Raw genomic sequence first — 25,877 nt, forward strand, 5'->3', positions numbered from 1 at the left:
AGTCAAGTGTGTAATCAGCAATTTTTGTGTCTTTGTCCGTGTGTCAAAGAGCTGTTTGTCAGCCAACGCATTTAGTCTGTGACAGGAAAGAGGTTTATAAGAGGTTTGTTTGTACTAATCCACATTGGCTAACTCCTGGTCACAATCCGTCAGACACACTCATAGACTGGCAACAAACACAAGTGCCTTTCACTATGGGCCACTTAAGTTCATTTCAGTCAGAAGTGCAGCAGTGACATAATGCTTTGATTTTGACCCCTTTATAAGTAAAGGGTGTTGTGGTGTGGTAGTGTCTGTCATACATCTCCTCCACATATTGTCTCTTTAATCTCTTATTTGTTTTTCTTGGCTTACTCCCACCCAGACAACAAAGTCTTGGTCATAGGCTGATTTTAACTTAATGACTTTCCTACTATCACAATATATCAGTGGCTTGTCATCTTGTTTGTCTTTTAGACTCTTCCTTGACAAGGCTGGGTGATGCATTTAGAGATGTTACGATACAATTTTTCCATTTCAGTTACCTCGACTTACTGATCAAATTCCTGCATTTAAAGATTACATATTTTTACAACTGTATTCTACCAACCCTGTATGGAAGTAAGATTTTATCTGTCACTGTTGTATGGCCTTGTCCAGGTTGTACCTTTTTAACTAACAAATACACAGAGTGAATGCCATAGAATTTATATTATCATCTAGTTTGAGTGTCGTAACTGAAAATGAACCCAAATAAATATATCTATGAATACAGAGCAATAACCTGACAAGTTTGTTCGTTATCTCTCTTGCTTAGGCGCTGTCTTAGTTGAATTGACCGCAGCATTTGAAGGTGGTTTCCAAAGTTTGCTGCTGTATTTCGTACTGTTTTTCTCTTTGTCTTGGTGAACTCCCTGTGTGCTTATGTGCGATGGCTCTTCAGATGCTTTATGAGATTGCTTGTGTTGTAACTGGCAACTCCTGTGCCACTCCTCAAATCACAAGTCTAGCACATGGTACATGGTGGTGTTGTACTTGTGGGACTTCCCAGTCCGAAATATTGGCAAATGCCTAACATTCTAGCTAGCTTTGGCCTACGCTACACTTTAAGAACGCTTCCTCTTCTCCACTCTAAAAACATTACTTGCCAGTGACCGTAAAGTGCAACTGCTTATTCGGAGTGACAGAGAAGAAGTGATGAAACAGATACACTTTCAAGATGTGTTATCGGATCGGTACATAGATTCACATATTCACCAATGTCCGTTCTGGCACCTCCATGAGTGCCAATGTGCCTGGAAGCACAGCTCGTGTGTTAAGAGTGGATGTATGACAGAAACAGAGTTAACAGAGTACCCAGGTACAGATGCTGGCCAAAGCTTCCTGCAGTCTTGACTGATGGGACACAGTTCTGCTGAGGGCAGACTGCTGGCTCACGGCGTGCCCTGCACCAGCTTCTGTTACAGCAGCAGAAGCACTGCAATATTCATCTGTTATACAGGATGGGTGCAGAGGGTGGCACGGTGGCCAAGGAAATTAGCATACCTTCTTCAACATGGCAACCAGAGTTTAAAACCTCCTCCTTGCTGAAATGTCTAAATAAGATGCAGCTGTAGCGATGATGTTCTGTAGCACTGTGGCCTGCATAGATTAATAAAGTAATCTTATCATTCTAATTATCACTGTACCTAAGCATCATTGCAGTGTTAAAAAAGCTTTACTAAAACCTCTGCTCTGTGGGGTGTGTGTGGCCAGCTTTACCAACCCTGATTATGATTAGTGTAGTTTTAGTTGTTTAGTTTTTTTCCAAGTACATCCTGAGGTGAAATATTTTCTTTCTTAATCTCCTTAGCCAAATGTTGTAAGTACTTACTTGAGTTGGGTTTAGCTGTCTAGGTTTTATAGTAAAAGTTGTTTGAATATAAATCCCTGTCACACTAATGTTAATAAATCCAAATGTTGCCAATCTGCTCCTTGAAAAGGAAGGATCAGGATGAGGCTGAGATAATTAGGGAAAGAAGAAATTGTGATTAGGAACCCAATTCTGTAGAGAAAGACTAACACAAGTGTAATTTAGCTCCTATAATTAGGGCTAATGCTGAAACCTGTTACATTCCTAATGTATTTAGTTCCCTGGCTATGGATCTCAATGGTTCAATGATTTTTGTACCTCACTCACTGGATGGTGTCTGTCTTCCACCTTCTTTTTTATCGTTACCACTAATGCTTCTTTCTGACATGCCCTGCACTCTGCATAATCTACTGAAATTATTCAGAGGGTTTATTGACTAGTAAAAGCTCTAGTAAAAATACAGTGAGTGAGTGGGCATGTGGGACCTTTCTAAAACGTGACGCACGCAAAACTACAACATAAAGAACACAAATCTCAGGATGAAAAAGAGGTGTCATAGACATAGGAGATGCTGAAGAAGATGTCAACTTGGAAAGGCAACAAGATTCGAGAGCTTTTGGTGAATAGGGCCTATACATCAGTGTTGATGTGCTGTAAATAAAAACTTGTGATCTCTGCAGGGTAATTTATACATTAAGTCCTACCTCCTGAATTCTCTACTCAAACGCCACCACTCACTGGAACGCTATGGAGATTTTCCTGTGGTAGAAACCAGCTGACTCAAATAATCTCCTGCTGTGTTGTGACAATCCCAGTTCATGTCTGAAAATGGCTTAAGAGGGTAACTTTTATAGATTGATTTGAGCCAAAGTACAAAAACCATCATGATCCTAAGATTTCTTGCTAGATCAGATAAGCCCTTTATCTTTTGCTGCGTCTCAAATTTTGAAACTTTTGTCATGACACTCAAATGTGGCATCCTTATCAATGTTAACACAGCTGCAAACTCAAAATAGCAAGTGTGAGTGTTCAACTACCACACAACAACAACTAGACTTTCTACTTTGGGAACTAGCAACACTAGCTTATACACCAAGAGTGAATGTTTTCAGAGGTTGAAAATAATGATCCAGTCCCCCACATTTTTTTGTGTGAGGCCTGGTAATTGACCATTTATAAACTGTGGCACCAGAGAACACAAAAACATTTTCCATATTTGTTGGAAAAGGGGGAACATTACAACTGCTCATGAGGGCACATTAGTACAAAATATTGTTTAATTTAGTTTTTGCTTCACTTTTTTTCCAGAAGATCATAAGTATCAGCTCAGATTCATATGTTCAAAATTAAGTTTTTCAGACATTTGGCTTCTGCAAACCCCTAGAGTTTTATTATGATAAACAAATTTAATAGAAAGTGCCTCGACAGCTATCTCCCAACTAGGAGCCATTTGATTGCATTACTGGATAATCAGTTGTAAACAGTAATCCTGCTATAGCCTCCATATTTGAAACACTATATTTATTTTATGAAATACAAGGTGCACTCACGGAAAGAAGATGTTGCTGCATCCTTTTGAAAGTTTTGACTCACCTGTCAACACACAATTATACCTGCACTACACACCAGTAGTTTTAGGGATGTCGTTTGAGCTCGACAACTTGTTTTTGTTTTTATGCCTCTGTTCATGGCAGAAATTTCCAATCACTGTTAAATCTTTTGACACGCTTACAGATCTTTTTACTGTTAGCTCAGTACTTGTGTGTGTTGAATAGCAGGATCCTCCAGAACTGATTTCACATGAAGGGCTCTCGTTGTTTTTACATATTTGTATTGCACGGCATGTGTTTACTCTACTCTCTCTATGACTTTGACAGGCAAATAAGTACAATAATTACAAGCTTGATAAGTGATGTTGACAACATTACACAGCTTATTTTGTTTACCAAGGACACATAAGCTATAAATGTATTTAAACATTCGACTATAGCATGGTGGTTTCTATATCCTGTATGTTGTACTTATAGAAAGAAAATGTGTAGCCCAAATAAACAGGTACTTAAAAGTAGACATGAGGATGAATCATACTGATTAAGAAAACACAAATGGTGCCAGTACTCCAGTGCACCTGCAGTGATACAAAAGTCAAACTAAAGCAGTGGTTGAGCCATTGCTGATTATTTTATATGTTGAAAGTGGAACACCTAGAGCCTTTTAGTATGTGTACAACCAGTTCCTCTAACTGGGAACTGTGACTTCTGCAGCGTTTTTGTCTCTAGCCTTAGATACTCAGTTAAAGTAGCTGAACTCACAGCCATTACTCCACACTGAAGGTGCTTTCTTCTTGGAAACGACATGTGACATTTGGTCAGGAACTTGATTTCAACACATAGTTTTGCAATTACATGGTATATTAGCCAGTGATGTTCCCAGGACTAATGTTTTAATCTGTTACCTGGTCCCCTCCAGAGGCCCACTGTATCTCATCCTGATGTATCTGTGCTGATGTATGAGCCACCAGAGCCGGGGAACTAATAGAGTTCAGCACACAGATGTAGTGGGTGGCAGCAGTGTGGAGCTTGGCTTTATAGATTGCTTCCTGCTTGTGTCACAATCTATTTTTCTGTTCCTTTTGCCCAGTATGGCTTTCTGTCTGTGTGTTTAACCTCGCCTGGGCGGCTCCACACTCTGTAGCCAGCTGAGTCTTGATAAGATGCTGAAGATATACATGCACACAGACACTAGAGGGTCTGTTTGAAGCAAAGTTTTGATTTCAAATATAATGTAATATTGAGTCACCCTTCTTAAGAGCTCAAATTTCTTACCATAACTATGACACAATTAACAGGTCTTGTATATTGATGCTTCTGTCTTATGCTTTGTCTGTTGTGTGCATGTCTTTTTGGTGGGGTCTTTCTTCCAGTGTCTCAATATGCATGTATATCTGTCTGTGTATCTCACAATGTTGTGTGCAACACCTCTGAGTCTACATGTGACTTCTGAATTATGCAGAAGCCCCCATGTCTGCTGAGAGGGAACACCGAAGTGTGTGTGTGTGTGTGTGTGTGTGTGTGTGTGTGTGTGTGTGTGTGTGTGTGTGTGTGTGTGTGTGTGTGTGTGTGTGTGTGTGTGTGTGTGTGTGTGTGTGTGTGTGTGTGTGTGTGTGTGTGTGTGTGTGAACTTGGGGGAACACTCTGAGGTGGGCTCTTGGGGGTTAGTTAGGAGCAGGATTCTTTAAAGATGAGAGAAGAAATGATGGGAGGAGGTGAAACAAGAAAGAAAAACTGTGGAAATGAGAGGAGAATATAGCCTCAAGGCAAGAAAGCTGCATCGCTCCAGGGTTAAAATTAGCTTTGAGCTGTCTCTCATTCCTCGCTGTCTCTCTTTCTAGACCAGTGTTTCAGGTAGACTTCCGTGCACATGCTGCTTCTGCGCAGCAAGGAACACTTGGGGATAACCTAAGTTGGGCAGCCCCAGCCCTTGCACTGCTTGGTTTGCCTCAGTAAAAAGGGTTCTCTGCAGAGCTGAATTATTCATGGGACTTCAGAAGAGTGTGGTGAAAATCCCCACCCCCCACACACTTGCACACAGAACCTGATATGACACGCGTACACCATGCTTCATCATCTTATCACTCCACTCTTCAACACATTGCATCACACAGCGTGTCTTGCTACATTGATAATTTTTAGGTTATCCAGGCTAATTTTTCCTCTACTATTTACTCTCACAGGCAGTTCCCTGTGGTTGAATAATTGAATAGATTAGAATCCACTTGGTTGTATTCGTTGCGTTCCACCGTCCGTGAAGTCTGCCTCGGTAAGGGGTGGGGCAGGCTTTTGGTCCATGCTCGGTACTGAATGTACGCATCTGTTGTCTATTTTTGTTGCTGTGGTGGCTTAAAAGAGGGAAATTGCAGAAAAGAAACCCTTGGCATCACCTAGAGCAAGGTGCTCTCAGTGTGAGAGCAACCTAACGGAGAATCGCTGAGGGAAGGTATTCAGGGAAAGGGAGCGCTTACTGAATGTGTATGCGTGGGATGTTTGGTGATGGAGAAGGGAGTGGTTGGCGTTAGGGGTGCAGAGAGGGAGACAGATTGCAGATAAGAGGGGGCGGGGTGAGCAAAAGGTAGTGGATGAGCGTGAGCAAGCAAGTGAAGCAGAAAGATGAAAACGATCAATGACATACAACCTTTAGCTGCAGTGTGTTGTGGGTGTGACCATGTTAATTTGTGGGCTCCTTTTCCCCCTGGAGTCATTGTAGTTGTGGTTTGTCACCATTCTGTGTCTCACAGCCTCCATGTTTGATCCATGCAAGATATTTAAGTCTTGTTACTGCCTGAGAAAGCCACTGATCTGGATTCTTCCCACACACATGAAGTGTTGACTTTTAATCATCTCTGATATACATATGGTCCAATTAGAGATGTGCAGCATATGGCTCAAAGACTGAAGCAAACGCTAATCCACTCACTCACTCGTTCCCACTGGATGTATGAATTTAATTTGTGTACGAAAGTGCCTGCTACGATACAGCCTTTTCTTGTGAAGCAATATAGTACTATAAGTATCTATGGTTAGAGTTTCACATTCATTATTTCTTTTTGCTGCATCTGTCGTCTTTCCTCTAGGATCGTAAGCTGACAAAAATGGAGCGTCAGCGCTTTAAGGAGGAAGCGGAGATGTTGAAGGGTCTTCAGCATCCCAACATTGTCCGTTTCTATGACTTCTGGGAGTCGCCCCTTAAAGGGAAGAAGTGCATTGTTCTAGTCACAGAGCTCATGACGTCAGGGACGCTTAAAACGTGAGTACCTTATCCAGGCAAATACTGTGAAGACAACTCCTGACCAAAAAATAGAAAGACAACATCACAAATTCAACTATTTGCTACTTAGAGTAAACTAAGAAATGTCTTTTGTGTTTTGAATGTACTTTGTAACTCATATGATTTTGAGGTAACCTGTTTTCCCTTTCCTTCCTGCAGTTATCTAAAGCGTTTCAAGGTAATGAAGCCCAAGGTGCTGAGGAGCTGGTGCAGACAGATCCTGAAAGGCCTCCACTTTCTTCACACCAGGACCCCACCCATCATCCATAGGGACCTCAAATGTGATAACATCTTTATTACTGGCCCTACGGGCTCAGTCAAGATAGGGGATTTAGGACTGGCAACACTCAAGGCAGCATCATTTGCAAAGAGTGTCATAGGTAAGAGACTTTGAAATGTAACTTTGCAGATTCAGGTAAAATGATAAACGAAGAAGTGACATATCCATTGGCTGTTCTCTCTTTTTTTAGGCACTCCTGAGTTCATGGCTCCAGAGATGTATGAGGAGCATTATGATGAGGCTGTGGATGTCTACGCCTTTGGCATGTGTATGCTTGAGATGGCAACCTCAGAATACCCCTACTCCGAGTGTCAGAATGCTGCTCAGATTTACCGCAAAGTCACAAGTGTGAGTCCCGATAATGTGCAAATTTCATGATTGATTTAAAAATTAGATATAGGACAGGACCTGCAGTCTGTGCGCATTAGCTTTCACACATTATTTACATTTATAACCCAGCACATTCATTAATAATTTAAATGACACAAGCATTTATACATCAATAGCTAAATTAACCAGTAAAATGGAGCAGAGAAAGGACAGGGATGTTTTTTCTGCTTCACCACATAGAACGCCCAGGGTGTTTTTAATTGAAGGGACGCAGCTTTCTTTTAGAGTACGAGAACTGCTCTGTTTGTTTCAGCCATGGATCCTCAGCCTTGAATTTCTTGGGTGAAGAATCTAATGAGCCATATGGAGTCACAGAGGGAGTCCAAATCTCCTTTGTTTTTTAGATGAAGCCTAAAGGCTGTATTCCATTCCATTTCAATGAGCGTGCCTCTGCTAGCAAAGCACACTGCAAACTGTTTTTAGATTAGGTGGTGTCTAAAGTCATGATAGACTTCCTGATTTGATGAACGTTATTGATTTTCCACTCTTGAGACTTGGCAGTGTTGGAATCTGAGAGATGACCCTTTCACCGGCTGTTAAAGAAGCAAAGGCATCCATGCCCATATTGCCCTAGATACTGTTCTCTGGATTGTTACCATATGCATATCAGAGTGCCCTGCAGAGACCACTGCAGGATATTAATAGGAGATTGATCAAAGAGAAAACATGATAGCTTTATATATTCCCTGAGTACATACAGGATGCAGCTGCATAATTGGTTGGAATGTTAATCTGGAGTATGCATATACAATACATAGATTACCTGGGTGCAGAAAGAATGAATAATCTCACAAGTTACGTCAACACCACACATAACAATACAGTCTAGGGAGAATGTAAAAACAGGCTAAGACAGAAGGGTAGAGCACTAGACTAAAAGAAATTGGTGTCATATAAAATTAAACCATTTTAAAAGTGACATTCTAACCAACATGTTTAGAGTATCAAACCCTTTCACAGTGGAAAAGAAAAATATCCCAAAAACCTTTTATTTGATTTGGTCACTATCCATCCATGTGCTGAGGATGTTCAGAGCAGTCAAAATACCATAGAACTTTACACCAGCTGTGTTCTAATTATTAGTTTACAACAAAAGTAACTTCAGGAACCAGGGCAGACTCAAGACTGCTGCTTCTTCTGACTAAAGGAATAGTAGGAGATGGGTGCTCCTACCTGTCTGCAACCTCTTTATAAACTCAGCAAGACTGTCTGGAAATTTGAATGGCGATTGTGCATTCAGCCATAATTTAGTAAATGCATTGAGCCCTCATGAATAGACGTTGACTGTGTTGCAGGAGTAGTTTGAGAGATTTCTTATGATGCTTTTTGGAGTTTTTGTATTCCATTGCAAATGACTTGGATGCAAGCTAACCACTGCTGCCACACTTTGTCAAGGTCGACAAGCGTGCACGCACACGCACACGCACACATACACATACACACACACTGCACTCTTTCCTTTGTTTTTCCCCAATATTTTTCATCCAGACAGTATCATTTCAAGGCATGTCCTCAGCCTTTTGTTTACATTTGCTCTTTCTCAGGGAGTGAAGCCAGCCAGCTACAACAAGGTCATGGATCCTGAAATCAAGGAGATTATTGGGGAGTGTATCTGCCAAAAGAAAGAGGAGCGGTGAGTGAATGGCCACATCGTTGTCCTGTGTCACCAAACAGGGGCCCATTAAAAAGCCCTCTCATTATTGTGCCTTCTTTCTCTCTCGCTGCTTATTTCTGTGGTGCTGACAGTTTGGCTCTCAGCAGCACTGCGGTCTCCCTCTATATCTGCAGGGTGTCTCCCAATTCTGTTACATAATGAGTTTGTGTTCAGATGGGGAAAAATAACCCTCAATTAGCTTCCAGTGGCTCTTTTTAAAGCATGATTGGGTTCAGTCAGGGACTTTGTCCTGGCAGTGACCATGTATGTATAATTACTTTGCTCGACCAGGCCAAGATGTCCTTTCACTATCGACGTACCTGAATTCTTGGACCATGGCGAACTGCTCATATACCGATGCTGAGGCCATCTGCAAACCCTCAACATTACAGATCAGTGGCTGCAGTGTGTGAAATACATGTTTGTACCAGAATCTGAGCTCCACTGTTCTTTCTCCCAGGTACACCATCAAGGACTTGTTGAACCATGCTTTCTTTGCTGAGGACACAGGTGTGAGGGTCGAGCTGGCTGAGGAGGACGATGGGAAAAAGGCCTCAATAGCCCTCAAACTGTGGGTGGAGGACCACAAGAAGTTAAAAGGGAAATACAAGGAGACTGGAGCCATTGAGTTCGCGTTTGATTTGGAAAAGGAGGTCCCTGAGGTTGTGGCACAAGAAATGGTAAGTGAATCATTTTTCATACATAATAAATTTTGATTTGAAATTCCCTTACTTGTCTTATATATTTCTGTTTTACATTGCCTAAAATATTTGACTGTCATATAGATAATCTGATTGTGCTCCAAATATTTTGCATACTTTGCCTTTTAACAATAAATATACGTTTTTACCCATGTTTATTAATGCAGGATGTAAAGTTTGCATGTCTTTGTGGCACATTGTTCTGTAGCTGTTATCAGTGCTTATATCTCATCATTGGGGAATGCAGTTTGCTGGTGATAACTTACTCTGCTATTATGGGAATACAGTGATTGGTATTTTATTTTTTTCCTTTCATTTACATTTTTGTTCTCTGGTGATGATGCCATGAAAGTATCCTGAAGTGCTTTACAGGATAAAGAGAATCTGGTCAAAGTCAGCTAGAGAATATAAATATTGTCATTGTTTGTTTTAGACTAAAACTGATTTCAGGGAAACATTTAACCGGTACATGTTATCTGGGACCACACCTCCAGTGAGACATGTAGATTAATAATAATACAGAGATAATTATGATCAGGGTTTTTTTCTTTAGATGAAACTCAACAATTGATATTATTTACAAAACCAGAAATTGTACAAAGACGTCTTTATCAGGTGCTTGCACTTCATGTGTAAGTAAACAGGTGAAAGACAGAACTTTAGACAGAGGTTTGCCCAACTGTTGCTTTAGTGTCGTCTGTCTCAGATGATATAAAAAAGAGCGTTTTGTTTATTCCTCAACCAACTAATCCAGTCCATGACATAACCTGGTTTTCTCTTATTACATTTCCTTTTTCAACCAATATTTGTATTTTCGTTCTGACACTTTCCCTCTCCCACATATGTCGTCCCCTCTTTGTTGTCTGATCCTTTCTTCAATTTGTCTGTGTTGTGCCGATCAGGCTGTAAAGCCAGAAAAATAAAACATCGAGGCCTCTCTATAACAAGTTCCGTGGGGATGTGGGCAGACATATGGATAAACAGCACAAAGAGATTGTATGGCCGGCAAGCTTCTATGTCACGTCACTCTTCATCCACTCTGAGTCATGTCTCTTCACACAGGCAACCTCGGAGATGTAATATTTCACTAATGATGAAGCTGGATCTCCTGGTCATTCATTATTGCTTTTTTGCTAATGAAGCCTAATCAAATTCATAATGTAGTCTTCAATACAATGCTTTTTTTATTTGCAGATGTATCAGTTCTAAACAATGAACTAACCGCTGACAGAGGGAGCAGTTCCCAATTACTCTGATCCCCTTTTCTCCCTTACACGCTCCCATTTTTAATGCATCCTCTTTTCTCTCACATGCTCCGTGCTAAAAATACCCTGGAAGTCATGCTCTTTCCTTTTCTTTGTCAGGTGGAGGCTGGCTTCTTCCACGAGAGTGATGCTAAGACTGTGGGAAAGTCGATCAGGGATCGCGTGGCACTGATCAAATGGAGACGAGAGAGAACAGTGTCTGCTGCAGTTGCAGCGGATCAGGGTGAAGGAGGACACAGGGTCCAGATGACTCCGTCTCAGGGCATCTCAGCTGGGGCTGCACATGTAGGACAGCCCCCTATGCTGGAACCAGATGAGCAAGATGCAGACCAGCACAACACGCTGTGTAACCTACCAGCCAGTGCCACCTCAGTCACATGTAAGAGATTCTGCTCTCCTCCACTTAAAACACAAATTCAATCTTTGACTTTTTTATGAGTGCATGATTTGCGTGTGTCTCTGCAGCAGACCGCACGCTTGACAGTGGCATGGGCTCCACTGTGTACTCAGACTCCCACAGCAGCCAGCAGAGTGTCCTCTACCAGTCCCTGCTGGAGCCTATTACTATGGCAACGCAGCAGGTCTGTATCAAGAGCACACACCCAGGTGGACAATGTATGATCAGATATAGTTTAATATACACAGTTTTTTCAAAGCAGTGACTGTTCACTTTGCCTTGATACTGAACACGGGTGCTACATTCACACATATGCATTTCTTTTTAGGGAATCAATCTTCATTAGCACTTTCATTACATTCATGTATCCTTGCAAGCAAATTTGTTTGTCCTGATCTTATCATTACAACAACTTTATTTTGGTTATAATCTGTTCGTTTTGAGTAACATATGTTTTGCTTTTGGGTTGCTCCTCAATTAGTTCCAGAGCAGTAGCCCTTTTCTCACAGATCGGCCTCACTCCTGTGAGAAGGGTGAAATATGGGGGGGAGCACTGAGTCCAGAGCTCAGGACTCGATTGGGAGCAGCAGCCCGGAGAGGAAGTGCTCCTGTTATTGACACACGCAGGGGCAACCACAATGCTCAACTGCATGCCTTCAGTCAATCTCGGAGATCGATTAGTCCCAGCCCCAGCTTCACAGTACCAGAGAACCAGTCCGAACTCAGCCCCTCTGAGCTTCACTCAGAGGCTGGCGACGGGTTTCCCACCCAGGGTGTTCTGCCTCTGCTGCAGCTCTCCCCTGTGTCGTCACTTTCTGAATATCGTCGCCTGAGTGACACCGGCATCAGAACGACATCAGAGGCCAGTGAGAACTCAGCACTACCTGTGCCAAGTGGACGCAGACATTCTGACCTCAGCAGCCTTCTGAGTGTAACTAGTCATCACAACCACCATTTTGCAATGCATAAAACCCACATGTGCCAGGCCTGCCTCTCTTTGCTTCTTTTGAAGTCACGAGAAGGAAGCCACCGCTACCCTTCTTTTGCCATGCCAGCACACCACTGTCCATGTGACTTAAGGCACCAGCCGTCCTCTGGTGGAACCATGACCCCCCCTGGTTATGGTCGGCCAAAAGGTTCCAGCGATTGCTCTGATTTCTCACTGCTGCAGAAGTCCCTGTTCAATATAACCGGCCGCAAAGCAGCCCCCTGTCATGCCACACCCTCCCAGGCCTCATTGCTGCACCCCTCAGCTGCACACAGTCCTGCTCGCAGCGATGGAGGCAGCAGCCTGACGAGTCATCTCCTGGGTGGCAGCTCAGTTGCGGATCAAGAACCCCTCCAGGACAGCATGATTAGATTCAGTGCCGGAGAGCAGCAAGTTACCGGGGCTGTGGGAGTGGTAGGTTACAGTAGCAGACAAGCAACTTTGGTTTCCTATATGGAGCCCAACACCTGCTTAACTGATTTCTCCCTGCCAGTAGAAGGCACAACGTTATTCTGCATGGAGCTGGTCTGATCTCCTGTCCACTGTCTGAGTCTTGCTGCCTGCATAGGCCTCCAGAGCTGACCGTCTTCTTAGAAATCATAAGCTTGATCATGTCGGAGGCCAGTGGCAAAATCTCTAACTGGCACAATTTCTGCTGATTTACCCTAACAAATCCCTTTCTAGTTTTTTTTATATTTTTCCCTTTCTGCTTTACTGGCTGAACGCTACAGCAATCTTTCTCCTTAGCTTGCCTTGAATAGATGGCCTCTGGTTGAAGAAGGGGTGGCTGTCTGATCTCCCTCCTGTCAGTCTGCTATTCCTCCCTTGGGTCCTTATTTTATCTCACACCTGTCACCGCCTGCTCATTGTTGTAACAGATGTTTCATTAACTTATGTTTATCCTTTATCCTCTCGTTATACTCGCATTCGGTATGACTAAATGCAATCAGCACAATTATTAGCTTTTGTGATTTTATCCATGACCTGTATAATTCTTTAATTAACTTTAATTTCCCCACTTTGTTTTCCTTAGACCAGTTCTGCAGGGCAACAGAATCAACATTCTGTCCAAGGCCTGCCTTCTTCCAGCACAGCAATGACCACACCACTGCAGTACCTCCAGCCTGGACCCAGTTACCCTGCAGCTCCATATACTGGTCCACCTAGTGCTGCAACACCAGCTCCAGCAGGTCAATGTTTAGTCAACATCCAGCATGCAAGCAACGCTGCTGGCTATCCACCTCCAACTGTGCAACAGACCCAAGCTGCAGCACTTATTTCAGCCTCATCTGTGCCACAACATGTTGCACAGAGCCACCAAGCAGCAGGCTACCAACAGCAACCGGCAACAGCAGCAAACTCTTCAACTTTTTCTTTGCAAGTCCAACAAACGTGTCAGAACTATGTGGCTCCCTCTCAACAACAGGCTCAGTCTACATCAGGATATCCACCTCCAGTTCAGCAACAGACTACAGCGGCCGCAGCAGCTGCCCTGCCAGCACATCAGCCTCTTTCATCTGTAGGCGCAGCTGTTGCAGCCACAGCCCAGTGTCATCCCGCACACACACTGCAGCATGTCCAAGCTGTAGTCAAACTGCCAAGTCAGCAACCTTGTCAGAGCTCCTCCACACCAGCACTTTACAACCAACAGATCCCCGTTCAGCAAGAGCACCAACAGCCCTTACCACAAAACACTCAATCCAGCATACAAACACAGAATGCTGGACAGGCTTATATTCAACCTCAACTCCAGCATAACCAAGATACTGTGCATCCCCTACACCAACAAATTGCACAACAGCCTATCCACCAATCTCAAAGTCATCAGTATCCCAGTCAGCAGCAATTGCACACCCCAGCTCTACAGCAGAAAGCCATGCACGCAGCAATTGCACATCAAATCCAGGACGTGTCCCAGTCTACTGTCCAACATGTTCAGACCCCAGCTTCTCACCCTCATCTCACAGCAACATCAGCTGTGCAGGTTTCAGCCACACATCAGAGTTACCCTGCTGCAGGTCCCCCTGATGCTGCCTCTCAGAGCTATGCACACTCGGCCCTCAATGTCCTGCACCAACAGTCTGCTCCAGCTCAGAGCCAGTACCATCCTGCACAGCCCACTGCTGCTTCACAGACCTATGGAGGGGCTACTCAGATGGTGACTCCTCAGAGCCTTCCTGCCTCTTCCCAGCATAGCCAGGCTGCACATATTTCTCAACAGGTGAGTTTAGAAGTGGTGCATTAGAGCTTAGTGGCATACACAGTGCCCCAGTTTTGTGTTTTTATGTTTGTTTCTCCTCCTCTGACTCGCCCTGTTTTCATTTTTCATCAGTTTCAACCCTATCTTTACATCGCTGCTCTCCTGAATCAGGTAGAATGCCTTTGTCTCAATGCATTTTGTCACTGTAGGACTCACTGTAGGACTCACTAGGGGAGGGAGAGAAATTACTGCACCTCAACAAGGGAACACTATTTGTGGCAGTGCTGTTATTAGATTTGCTCCTACTCATATTATGGTCCCTGGGTTTGATTTGGTGCAGCCGAATTGGAAGCAGCTGTGTTTCTTGAACAGCAGTTGAATGGGGAAAAAAATGAACAACTCAATAAACAGGAGTTTCCTCGGACAGGAGCCAACGGAGAGATAATGTAAGCAGTAATGAAAACAATAACAGTGGTTTAAGCTGCTGCATCCGCCAGCCCTCCGAGGCTTACTTTGCTTAGAGACAGGAAAGTATGAATTATTCTGGAATCAATAGCAGGAAATGCAGGTTTCCAAAAGGAGAGGTCAAATTGGAAGCCCTGCCATAACTTGACCACTTCTCTCTCTTTTTCTCTTCCTTTTTCATCCGTAGAATATTCCTGCTGGACAGAGCATATCCCTGCTTGGACAAGATGGACAGGGCCATGCGCAGAATCTCAGCCAGTTTGCTCCCAGTATGCTGACCCAGGCACTTCCCCCTCAACAGCCAATGGCCCAGGCTAATGTCAATCAACAATTCCAACCTTTGCAGATATCAACCTCTCTACCACCAACACACCAACCCCAGGTATTTTTTTTTTTTACTAATTTCTTACATTGTATTACAGATCAGTAACAACATTGACTTGAAACAATGTATCTTCTATCCTCCTCCTATATTTGTTTGAACATTATTCTTTAGAGTATTTGATTTTCCTCTGTTTCTTCCATTTTCTTTTCCTTCAATTTCCTTCACAGTATCCCACAGTCCAGGTGATGACAGCTGTGACTGACTGTGAATCATCCTATCCTTACCCCTACACTGCCCCTCACCCTTCAACCACCTCTTCTCTTAATCACATCTTTCTTTCTCCCGGACAGACTCTTCCAATTACCCCCTCTGTCTCCCCTCTCTCCCCTTTACACATTGAAAATGCATTAGTCTCACCCATCCCAGTGTCCCTCATACCTTCCCCCTCACCTGGGCTGGGTAAGATGGAACCCGCATCCCCACAGCACCAGCCCAACACTGCTCTGAAGCAGAGTGTTAGATATGAAGCTCCTCATTCACAACCAGCACTTATATCTGCATTAAACACCCATCCCATACACATGCACATTTCCCCTTCCCACAACACACACCCTCCCACAAATGGCAGCACTCAGCCTCTGATACAGGTAATTATGATGGGTGCTATGGAGTGCTGTTGTTTACCAAGAAGGTGTGAACTGGAGTTTTGAGTGTTCCTGTGTGTTAAGGGTGGTTGTACTGAGTCTTTGACTGTGATAATCTCTGTCACATTGTTTTAGAGCTTTGTTTGCTCATAGCTGTGTTGTTGTTCCGTAGCTGAAGGATAATGAGCCTTTATATGTTAAAGTCGATTAAGATAAATGGTTCAGATGTAGGAAGAAATCTTGTAAAGAAACAACATAACAGCCAAATACATTGTTGAACACCAAAAGGATTCAGCATCTTCCAATATGTGGTAGTTATACTTGTAATAATGATGGGGAAAGATGATGACGATGTGTAATCTTTTTTGTCCCCAGCAGGCCCAGGTCAGCCATCCTGAGCTTGTCCCCTCTGCTCAGCCAGTCCAGCCTGCACTTTTCTCCTCACCTCTTTATAATGGAACTGATCCAGGCGCAGCCACCACTGTTGCCAATCTGGACAAGAGTAACCCATGCCAGCTGGCCCTGCAGGCCCAGAGTCAGGTTCAGAGCCAAATTCCTGTGCTGCAGCCCTCGGACTCTCAGCAAGCATCATCTGGGTCTGCCAGCTCCAGTGTGACTCAGCAGAAACCTCTCGGTTCTCTAACAGGAGCTGCAGAGACCAACACGGAGGTACTGACACATGACTCACTCTTTTTCCAACTTTTTTCTTCCTCTACCCACAGTGCTTTGAAAACATACCAGTACACTCGCATACAATATCACTGTTTCTCTCGCTCTCTTCACAATCAGATACATTATCTGAAACCCTCTCTCTGGTTGTTTGTTTTCAGGATCAAACCACAGAGAAACACACTGCAGGACAGAGCTATGACAGGTACTTATTTTTCTAGGTGACAAGTCAGTGATTGCACTTGTAATAAATACCTATCTGATAAGTGTAATCTCATATGTTGTCAAATGAACATTAATCTCTAGATGAAAATTCAGTTTGATAGGCACTGACCTAAATTTTGTAAATAATAAACATGGTCTTCCTTATTTGAAAATGTGGAAGTTTGTGTTTACACTGTTACAGTAGCCACACCAACACTCTGTAACACTTGTAAACAGACATGTTCTCACTGACACTGGTTCGCTACACTACTGTTGCTGTAGTTTACAGAGACATTGTTTTTGTTTAGAAAACATTGAGAGTGTTCCACCGAACATCAAAAGTGATGTTTAACCAGCTACCTCTTCCTCCTGAAGTAAAAACTTTGATGTCACTCTGAGGCACTCTGATGGCACTGATGGCATCTGTCATTCTTTTAACCTCTGTATTGAGTGAAGTTCAAGACGTGAAGCCCTCTTTTATCCACCAGTCAAAGATTTTAGTCTCTGTATGGCGCTAGAGGTGCTTATCTAAAAGATTTACTTGGAGAACTTCTTTTATTCATCACACGCCTTATTGTAACAGTATTTCTCTTTGTCCAGCTTCTGTATTTGGTACACTGATAAGACAATATGTACATATCTGCTATTTGTTAGTTTCTAACATACAGGTATATAATAGCAATAGCTCCCCTGAATAGTAAAGCTTTGTGTTGGCTATTCAGATAATATTACTTACACTAATGTTGTTTCTTCCCCAATTAAGTGTCACCTCTGACGCCACGTCAGGGAAGGAGATGAGTGACGGTTATGAGGGGACACATGGAGGCAAAGGAGAAGGGAAAGTCCGCAAACACCATCGCAGGTCAACACGCACTCGCTCTCGTCAAGAGAAAACCAGCAGGCCAAAACTCAGCATGCTCAATGTGAGTAAATATATATATTTATATATCCTAATAAGGGACATATTACTTAAAGCCTATGTAAGAAATAATAGATAATGTATGTATTTGTCTGTTGTTCCTGCAGGTGTGTAACACTGGGGATAAGATGGTAGAGTGTCAGTTGGAAACTCACAACCATAAGATGGTCACATTCAAGTTTGACCTGGACGGAGATGCACCAGAGGAGATTGCCACATACATGGTATGCAGGAGTGTCTGTCAGTTGTGCGTTGCCTTAGAAGTTTTCTTATGGCTCTGAAACTCCGTGTGGTGCTGTTCGCAGCTGCAATGCAGCAAAAAATCTCAATGTTTCTGTCTTGCTCTTTCTCTCTCCTCCAACCTCAACCAGTTCAAGTTTGGTTCATATTTATAGACAGATGAATTTTTCATAGCATAAATGTTAACTCCATATCCACTAACTTGTTGTGGATAAGACAGTTGGTCCAAGGCAAATCCCTGCTTGTGAAGCTTGATAAACAAATTATCAGAAAATATAAATACTTTCTACATACAAATACATTCAACTTGAGACTAGGTTTGCTTAATGTTGGCAGCAAATTACATTAAGACAATATATGTGGAATTTCAATAATTGTATTTATTCTACTCTTTAGAGTCACTAAAAGCATGCATCTGTTGATCCTGGCGCAGCCATGACCACAGTTTAATTTAGCTATTGCTTGTTAAGATAAAGAATTTAAAAACCTGTTGTCTTTTTCTCCATCCTTCCTCTCAGGTGGAGAACGATTTCATTTTACCTGTGGAAAGAGAGGTCTTCATTGAACAGATGAAGGACATTGTGGACAAAGCTGAGGACATACTGAGTGAGGACACAGAGGGTGAGAGGAACTCTGACCAGGGAGGCAGTCCCAAACGGAGCGAAGGAACTGACACACTAGGAACAGAGGTGAGAAAGGAAGCGCTGATAGTTAGTAGCTGTAATAGTGTAATCTGTCTACGAGTGCCCCTTCCTTGGATACATCATCCTGACAGCACTCTCAACAGACTCTCAAGATGACTTTGCCTGCATGCTGCCAACGAGAGATGCCATAAATACATTTTTTGCTGATGTGAAATATGTGTCTAACTGTATTTATTTCTGAAGTTTGTCTCTTTGGCTACTTGAGGAAACTTTTCACATGTCTATTAAATGAATGCACATGCATCAGCTCTTTAAAGTAATCCTTCTTGTTCTTTTGGGATTGAAGGCATCAGCGCCCAGCACCCCACAGCCGGTGTACCAACAAAATGGTAAGACTTTGATCCCCAGAAACTCGTATTAATTTAAACAAAGTCCATGTACACTTTTCAGTTCTAGTAAGTGGTTTCCTGTACATTTATAGATATTTACATTTAAGAAGCCTGTTATGGTTTGACTTTGGAATATGAATGATTGAATGAATGAAAATCAGTTTGTATTCTTCCAATCTGTGTTAGTTTTCTTTGAATCATCAGTCAGTAAATTTAACTCATCTACTGAAGTGATTTTGTAATAAATGGGGTTTTATGAGACTTTCTTTCTCTCCCTGCTTGACAGTCCTCCATACTGGGAAGCGCTGGTTTATCATCTGCCCTGTAGCTGAGACGCCCATGCCAGACAATAAGAAGACTGCATCTCAGATCACTCCAGCCCAGGGTATGCAACATATTACTTACTGGTTATCAGACCAAATTCTCATATTTTCTATAGAATGAACTGAACTGTTGGTGTCTCACTTGCTGCTCTTGTTACTGAAGAGGCTTCACATGCATTCGAGTGTGCGCCGGTGCAGTTATACCGGTGGGGTCAGTTATATAAGAGTGCTTCTGCAGTGGTAGAACGGCAGGATTTATACTCCAGCTGACAGATCCTGATGGGGGAAGACAAGCTGTGATATAACACTCTGGCACTCACAGGACTCAGACCCTTTTCTTCTCAGTCTTGGCTATTTAACTCCCAATCTGTTTCCCTGTAATTAACTCTGATCTTTTTCTTTCTTCAGAAGCTGAGAACTCATCATCAGTCAGGCCCAACTGCAACACAACTGCAGTGACTACCCCGGTCGCATCTTTATCGTCTCAAAACCCACCCTCCTCCTCCCCCGCTCTGCCCCCTGCTGCTCAGAGCTCAGTACAACCTCCAGACCAAAACATTGGAAAATCTCGGGTCCAGCAGACTCAGCCCTGTGTAACTAAACATGCCATTGCTGCTGGAGTCAGACATCAAAACTCCCTTCCTGTGGAAGAACCTTGCATCTCTGCTGTCTCTATGGTGACGGAAATTCCATGCTGTGCCATTGTGCCACCTGTCTCTCTGGATGTGAATGCCATTGATAAAGGAGCAGCTGGAGTTTTGGCCTCGTCTCAGACGAATCAGCCCATCGAGAAGGCCAGTCCTACTGGAGAGCTACCCCCTCAGCTCGCCTCCCATCAGTCTGTGGTCCTGCAGCAACCCTATGCCACGCCCATGCAGCCTGGGACAGTGACCTCCCAGCCCCAGAGTCCAGCACATCAGACCTCCCAAAACTCTCAGTCATCAAGCCACCAGCAGCCCGCAAGTGGGGGGCCAGGAGAGTCAGACAGTGAGGGACCACGCAGGGTGGAGTTTGTTGACCGCACCATCAAGACTCTGGATGAGAAGCTGAGAAACCTGTTGTACCAGGAGCATGCTCCCTCGCAGCCTCCAAGTTCGACATCTGATCCCCAGGCCTCCAGCACAGAGGGAGTGGTCACCCCGCCAGTCTCGGACGGCCAGAGCACTGAGGGAGGACTTGCAAAGAAGAAGGGGGACCCACTGGTAAAATACACTGTGTGTTTTCTATATTTAAGAGAGAGAGTGAGAAATGTGTGCAGATGTTTGTTATTTTTATTGGAATCATCATTGAATTGTTTCCCCCACACTGTTATTGATTTGACTACTGGCTAAGACCATTACTGTGTTTTAGAAAGTTTACTGAAAAGTCCTGCTGTGAGTACAATAATGTTTCGTGATCGCTTCCTCTGACAGCTTCATTTTAAGTAGAGGTTTGACTCATTAAGACAAAACTGACGTCAGGAGAGGTTACTGGGTAGCCGCCTCATCATGCTGATCTAGCGCATGTAGTGAATTACTGTTTGACATTATTATTATTCCAAGCTCCCACACAAACACTTCTCTCTTTCTATCTTAGCCTCAGATTCTGGAGCGCACAGATAGTGTGGGTGCACTAAGTGACTCTGCAGTGGCAGGTAGGTCAAATGATTTATGTAATGTCCATATCACATTAATCATTTCTCTTTTTAAAATAGTTTTACAAGACATTATCCTTCCTGTTCCTTTAGCTGACAGGGTTTTGAAAGGAAGAGATGCAACTGCCAGCTCCACTTCATACGGATCCAAAAGCCGTTTTCAAGTAAGAACCCACTTTCTTTCCTTTGCTCATAATCCTTTAAACAAATCAGCTCAACAAAAATGACCATTGACCAAATTAGATCACATTACAGGCTTGTCAAGTGTACTTGTTTATGGAACTTGATTTTGTTATGAACATGAGCTGCTCTTCTTTCCAGATCATTCCCACTTCTCCGGATGTCATATATCGTTTAGAGAAAAGTAAGACAAGCCGCAGCACCTGCAGTTCTACAGCACCCTCTAGTGGTTCTGGAGGGTCTCACAGTCAGACCCAGGGAAAAGGCAGGAAAGAGAAGGGTTGTATGGCTGTGGGCAGATCCTGTGTGGGGACTGCAGCCGACGAGGAGAAAGCAGGAACATCCAAACCCCACGGTAGTAACCGCTACTCTGCCCCACCAGACTTCTACAAAGCCACCCCCACCTCCAGTTCTGATGTCACCCCGCACCATATCCCCCGAGCCCAGACCATTGACAGTCCGATGCATAACAACTACCACCACCTCTACTCTGACTCAGCAGATGAGGACAGCAGCAGCATAGCTCTCCCTCCGGCCCACCCTGCTCCCCCAGCTCATGCCCTGTCTGAGCACAGTGGTAGTGACCTCATGAAGAGGGCAGTGGCCTTCCTACGGCGCACTGGTCGGAGCAAAAGTGAGCAGAGCTCGGATTCACCAAGCCGACAGCCCGTGGCAATGAATGGTCACGTGCCCTCGCCTTCAGCAGGACATGCCCACTCATCTTACATCAGCAGTGACAACGACTCCGAGTTTGAGGATGCAGATATGAAGAAGGAGCTACAAAAACTAAGAGAAAAGTAAAGTAACTTCCACAGATGCACTCATGCAAAGCTGCAGCAGATGTTTTTAATGTTCAGCCTTAAATTCATCATTTATCTTCGTCAGAATGCAATATTTGTTTTTTATGCAGAGTTTCTCCAAAATTAATTGTTTATAATGAAATAAAAAATCAAGGTGATGTGGAATGAAGTGGACAGGTTTAAATTATACAGCACGAGGAGGATTATTTGAGGATTGATTGATAAAATAATGAACCCAAAGCTGCTTCTGGGTTTGTGTGTGGACAGTTAAGGTTGGAAAGGCAAAATGATGGTAAATCAGTTTGCAGGTGGGCACCATGTGACCTCAATATTTCCAGGGACATTAATGACTGCCTTGAACCCACAAATGCTATGACGATGAGGTTTGTCAGCTGAGTTGTTTCAACTTGTTTCTAAAAGATGAGGTTTTGAAATGAATCAGTAATCCAACACACAAATGAGGAGAGACATAGGTATCATCTCTGCAAGCCATGATTAAACGGAGTGTAAGTTACGAAAGGAATCTTGAAAAAAGACCATGAAAAGCAGCCTCTCAGTGGCCCTTTAAGCTAATTTTTTGTCTGCTCTCCCTGTAACTTTCTCACCAGACACATGAAGGAGATCTCTGAGCTGCAGGCATTCCAGAGGGGTGAGATTGAGCATCTGTACAAGGAGCTGGGCAAAAGTCTACCTCCCAACGTGGGTTCACTTCATGCAGCACCCCCAAGTGGCCGGAGGCGTAGAGCCAGCAAACACAAGCTGAAGGCTGGAAAACTGCTCAATCCGATGGTGCAGCAACTTAAAAACAATCTTAACACCGCCACTGAGAGGAAAGGTGTGTGTGGTGGGGGTGGTTGTGTGATTAGTGCTTCAGTCTGAAGCACACATTTCTTTTGCACTGTGGTAAACACACAGATGACGTCAGGCTCAGAAAACTGTAGGTGTATGATTCACAGAGTGATTCATTCTGAGTCATGCTTGTTTCTTTTCCTAGGTGAGAGCTGTGCCAGTTCATCCAGCTCCCCGGCTAAAAGTTCAGTTCTGTCTGATGGCTCAGCCCACTCCAGTGGCAGCTCCAGCTCCAGCAGTCATCCCCATACTGCCCCAGAGCAGGTTCACACACAGCAACCCTGTTCGCTGAAGGGCTCGTTCTCCTCAGACAACATCTACGCTGGACTACATGGCGATGGAATGGCCCCTCAAGCAGGCCCTGGCCAAGGTACACATTATAGGTTCATCTCTCTCTCTGTGTGTGTGTGTGTGTGTGTGTGTGTGTGTGTGTGTGTGTGTGTGTGTGTGTGTGTGTGTGTGTGTGTGTGTGTGTGTGTGTGTGTGTGTGTGTGTGTGTGTGTGTGTGTGTGTGTGTGTGTGTGTGTGTGTGTGTGTGTGTGTGTGATGCTATCTACTAAACCGCCATTAGGGTCGAATGGTGGCTAACGTGTTCAGTTAAGGAAAGTGGTACTTGTGGGTTGTTGTTTTTTTTTCTGTTTTTTGTTTCTGTTTTACCTCAATACATTACAAGCTAGTTGATCTAAAGATGATCAACAACTCGGCCTCTTTGTGCTGCTCATGACTGAATTAATATCTGATTTTGTTTTTGTCAAATCTGTGCCTCAGTCAAACTTTTGAAACCAGCCCCAGAAGCTTCTGTTTCTTGTGTAACTGGCTGAATCATTTCTTTTATTAGATTGACATTTTTCTTTTAGTAAAATTTCACATTTCAATCTCTCAAATAAAAGTGTATTTTTTGGTTTTATGCTAGAAGCACTACTATGGATAGATGTTGCAAATTGTTCTATAAACACAGTAAATACTTTGATTTGACCACATTAAATACACAATATGCAAATTGACCACCAAGCAAAAACCAAAACACAACTACAGTATCTTTAACTGATTGGGAGTTTTTATTTCTGTTTCCCCTGATGTTGCTCATAATCAGTTGTAATTAAATCAGACTGATGATAATTACAATGTTTATTATTAACCAGATGTAATATTGGTATCCTGCATTTCGTACACTCCTGATATCCTTTGCTGGTGCTTTTGATGGTGGGGGTTTCACATCGCAGTCTCTGTGCACTTTTACAAAGTGTCTCTCTTGTTTCTTCTCTTCTTCCCTCTTATATTCATTTTTACAGGCTGGACGGTTTACCACCAAACGTCAGAGAGAGTCACCTATAAATCTAGTAGCAAACCACGCACTAGATTCCTCAGTGGACCTGTGTCTCTGTCCATCTGTTTGTATTTGTTCTTTTCTATTTCCCCTCACTCATTTCCATGTCTTTATTAACCTACCTCTCTCTCTATTAACAATGTTTTTTATGATATAGAATATAATATCATCACTCTTATATCCTCATCTGATATTCATCACCCATCTTACATCCCTACCACCTGCCCTTTCCCTCAACAACCTTGTGTTCTGTATAATTTTTGTTTTGACAGCCAGAGGATATCCATCACATGCACAAGATTTTTGGTATGATAAACAAAGTCATTTGATCCTGTATAACATAGGCACACTGAAAGGTTTGTGCAACCAGAAAATGTTTCCTTTCCTTCAAGCAATCAGTGAAACGGGTCATATTTACCTTAGGTTAGAAAATAATTCTGTTGGATCCCAGGTTCGTTTGTCATTTCCAAGAGAAGAGCTTTAGCAAGTATGACCACTTTTATAATCTTAGCGAATTAAGTTAAAAATCAGCATTGGCATTGGAATCGAGGTGGCACAGAAGTAACTGTCACCCATTACTTTCCCAAACCCTGATTTAAAATCTGGCTTTTAGTGACGTTTTTGGAAATTTGCAGTGATGAAAGGATACCATCAGAGTGATAAATTAAGTTAATTATGTCGACAATGTGAATTTGATTGCAGCCTTTTTATCAACAATTTAAAATTCTCGTGAGTTTCTGATTCCAGTAGTACGATCACAAAAGACACAGTGGCTGATGGTTCATGTATGTAAGACATGCTTAAGACATGCATTTTTAGGCCACATGCTACCTTTCTTTGATCCCGTATCTGTGCAGCAGAGATGCAGGATGACTTCAGACCTGGTGTGATTTGTGTAGGCAGGTAGATCACACGTTGAGATGACAACTATACCTGCTGATGATTTGTTTATGCTGAAATAAGATGCTGTGTCTTAGTGTGAAATTAATAAGAAAAGATTAAGTTGCTATTGCTTCTAAAAATTTCAATTGACCCCATAGACCATCCAGTGTCCTGGTTTGGAGATTTAGAAGGAAAGATTTCCAGGGTGTGCACGCCTCTTAAATCTTAATGTGTGGCCTTCAATACTTAATTATCATAATAATTGTAGATATTTCTCTATACACACAATTTCCTCTGGCAATTATATACAATCCACCGAGCCACGATTACACTCATAACCATTCATTTGGGGCTACAACCCCCTCCCCATCATACAAATGCTTTGTGCAGTGCTTCTGGCGCCACAGACATACTGAGCTTGTGAATGGCTAATCCTCTCCAAACATGGGCCTGAGGTCAGATTTGAAACAAGCAGTGTGCCTGTTGGGAAGTATGGATGTGTGTTTGTGGACTATAGTAGCTTTGTGGGGACCCCACAAGTTTAAATGGCTGAGGGTTAAGACAAATAGGTTGTGGTTAGGTTAGGTAAGACACAGGCACAAGGGGACCGTGAGGGTTAAAAAAAACTTTAAAGTCCCTTATTACAACTACAACTAATTTGTTAAAATCCCACCACCAAGAACAAAATAAATAGGTTACTAAAATAATTAAATTGGGGATGAACTCCAAGCCATCGTCTCCCGCAGTTGAATTAAAAAGAGGAGGAATGTTAATAAGACAATTTATAATAAATAATGATAAATAGGAGTAATAATAAATGGTAACATCGAATTCCTAATAGGAGAAATATATTT

The 25,877-nt window shown here is 43.0% G+C and overlaps 1 protein-coding gene across 7 annotated transcripts in view; it reads left to right on the plus strand.

The window, feature by feature from the left end:
- Positions 1 to 25,877, plus strand: part of LOC118111307 (serine/threonine-protein kinase WNK2) — a 41,104-nt gene that overhangs the window by 9,647 nt on the left and 5,580 nt on the right. For 2 of the 7 annotated variants that reach the window (XM_035159754.2, XM_035159756.2), the window contains exons 3-27: positions 6,462 to 6,634; positions 6,815 to 7,035; positions 7,126 to 7,283; positions 8,870 to 8,958; positions 9,440 to 9,659; positions 11,045 to 11,324; positions 11,411 to 11,526; positions 11,824 to 12,744; positions 13,364 to 14,551; positions 14,663 to 14,701; positions 15,183 to 15,377; positions 15,548 to 15,967; positions 16,340 to 16,633; positions 16,795 to 16,838; positions 17,601 to 17,760; positions 17,864 to 17,980; positions 18,515 to 18,685; positions 18,987 to 19,029; positions 19,316 to 19,414; positions 19,761 to 20,554; positions 20,928 to 20,985; positions 21,079 to 21,149; positions 21,307 to 21,962; positions 22,574 to 22,800; positions 22,960 to 23,184. In XM_035159754.2, the coding sequence (XP_035015645.2) occupies positions 6,462 to 6,634; positions 6,815 to 7,035; positions 7,126 to 7,283; positions 8,870 to 8,958; positions 9,440 to 9,659; positions 11,045 to 11,324; positions 11,411 to 11,526; positions 11,824 to 12,744; positions 13,364 to 14,551; positions 14,663 to 14,701; positions 15,183 to 15,377; positions 15,548 to 15,967; positions 16,340 to 16,633; positions 16,795 to 16,838; positions 17,601 to 17,760; positions 17,864 to 17,980; positions 18,515 to 18,685; positions 18,987 to 19,029; positions 19,316 to 19,414; positions 19,761 to 20,554; positions 20,928 to 20,985; positions 21,079 to 21,149; positions 21,307 to 21,962; positions 22,574 to 22,800; positions 22,960 to 23,184 (6,979 nt within the window). Of the gene's footprint in view, positions 1 to 6,461; positions 6,635 to 6,814; positions 7,036 to 7,125; positions 7,284 to 8,869; positions 8,959 to 9,439; positions 9,660 to 11,044; positions 11,325 to 11,410; positions 11,527 to 11,823; positions 12,745 to 13,363; positions 14,552 to 14,662; positions 14,702 to 15,182; positions 15,378 to 15,547; positions 15,968 to 16,339; positions 16,634 to 16,794; positions 16,839 to 17,600; positions 17,761 to 17,863; positions 17,981 to 18,514; positions 18,686 to 18,986; positions 19,030 to 19,315; positions 19,415 to 19,760; positions 20,555 to 20,927; positions 20,986 to 21,078; positions 21,150 to 21,306; positions 21,963 to 22,573; positions 22,801 to 22,959; positions 23,185 to 24,106; positions 24,206 to 25,877 lie in introns of all 7 variants that reach the window. The other 5 variants (XM_035159748.2, XM_035159751.2, XM_035159759.2 and 2 more) reach the window with 5 other exon arrangements.

The sequence above is a fragment of the Hippoglossus stenolepis genome, chromosome 6, assembly GCF_022539355.2.
Source record: "Hippoglossus stenolepis isolate QCI-W04-F060 chromosome 6, HSTE1.2, whole genome shotgun sequence".
Taxonomy (NCBI): Eukaryota; Metazoa; Chordata; class Actinopteri; order Pleuronectiformes; family Pleuronectidae; genus Hippoglossus; species Hippoglossus stenolepis.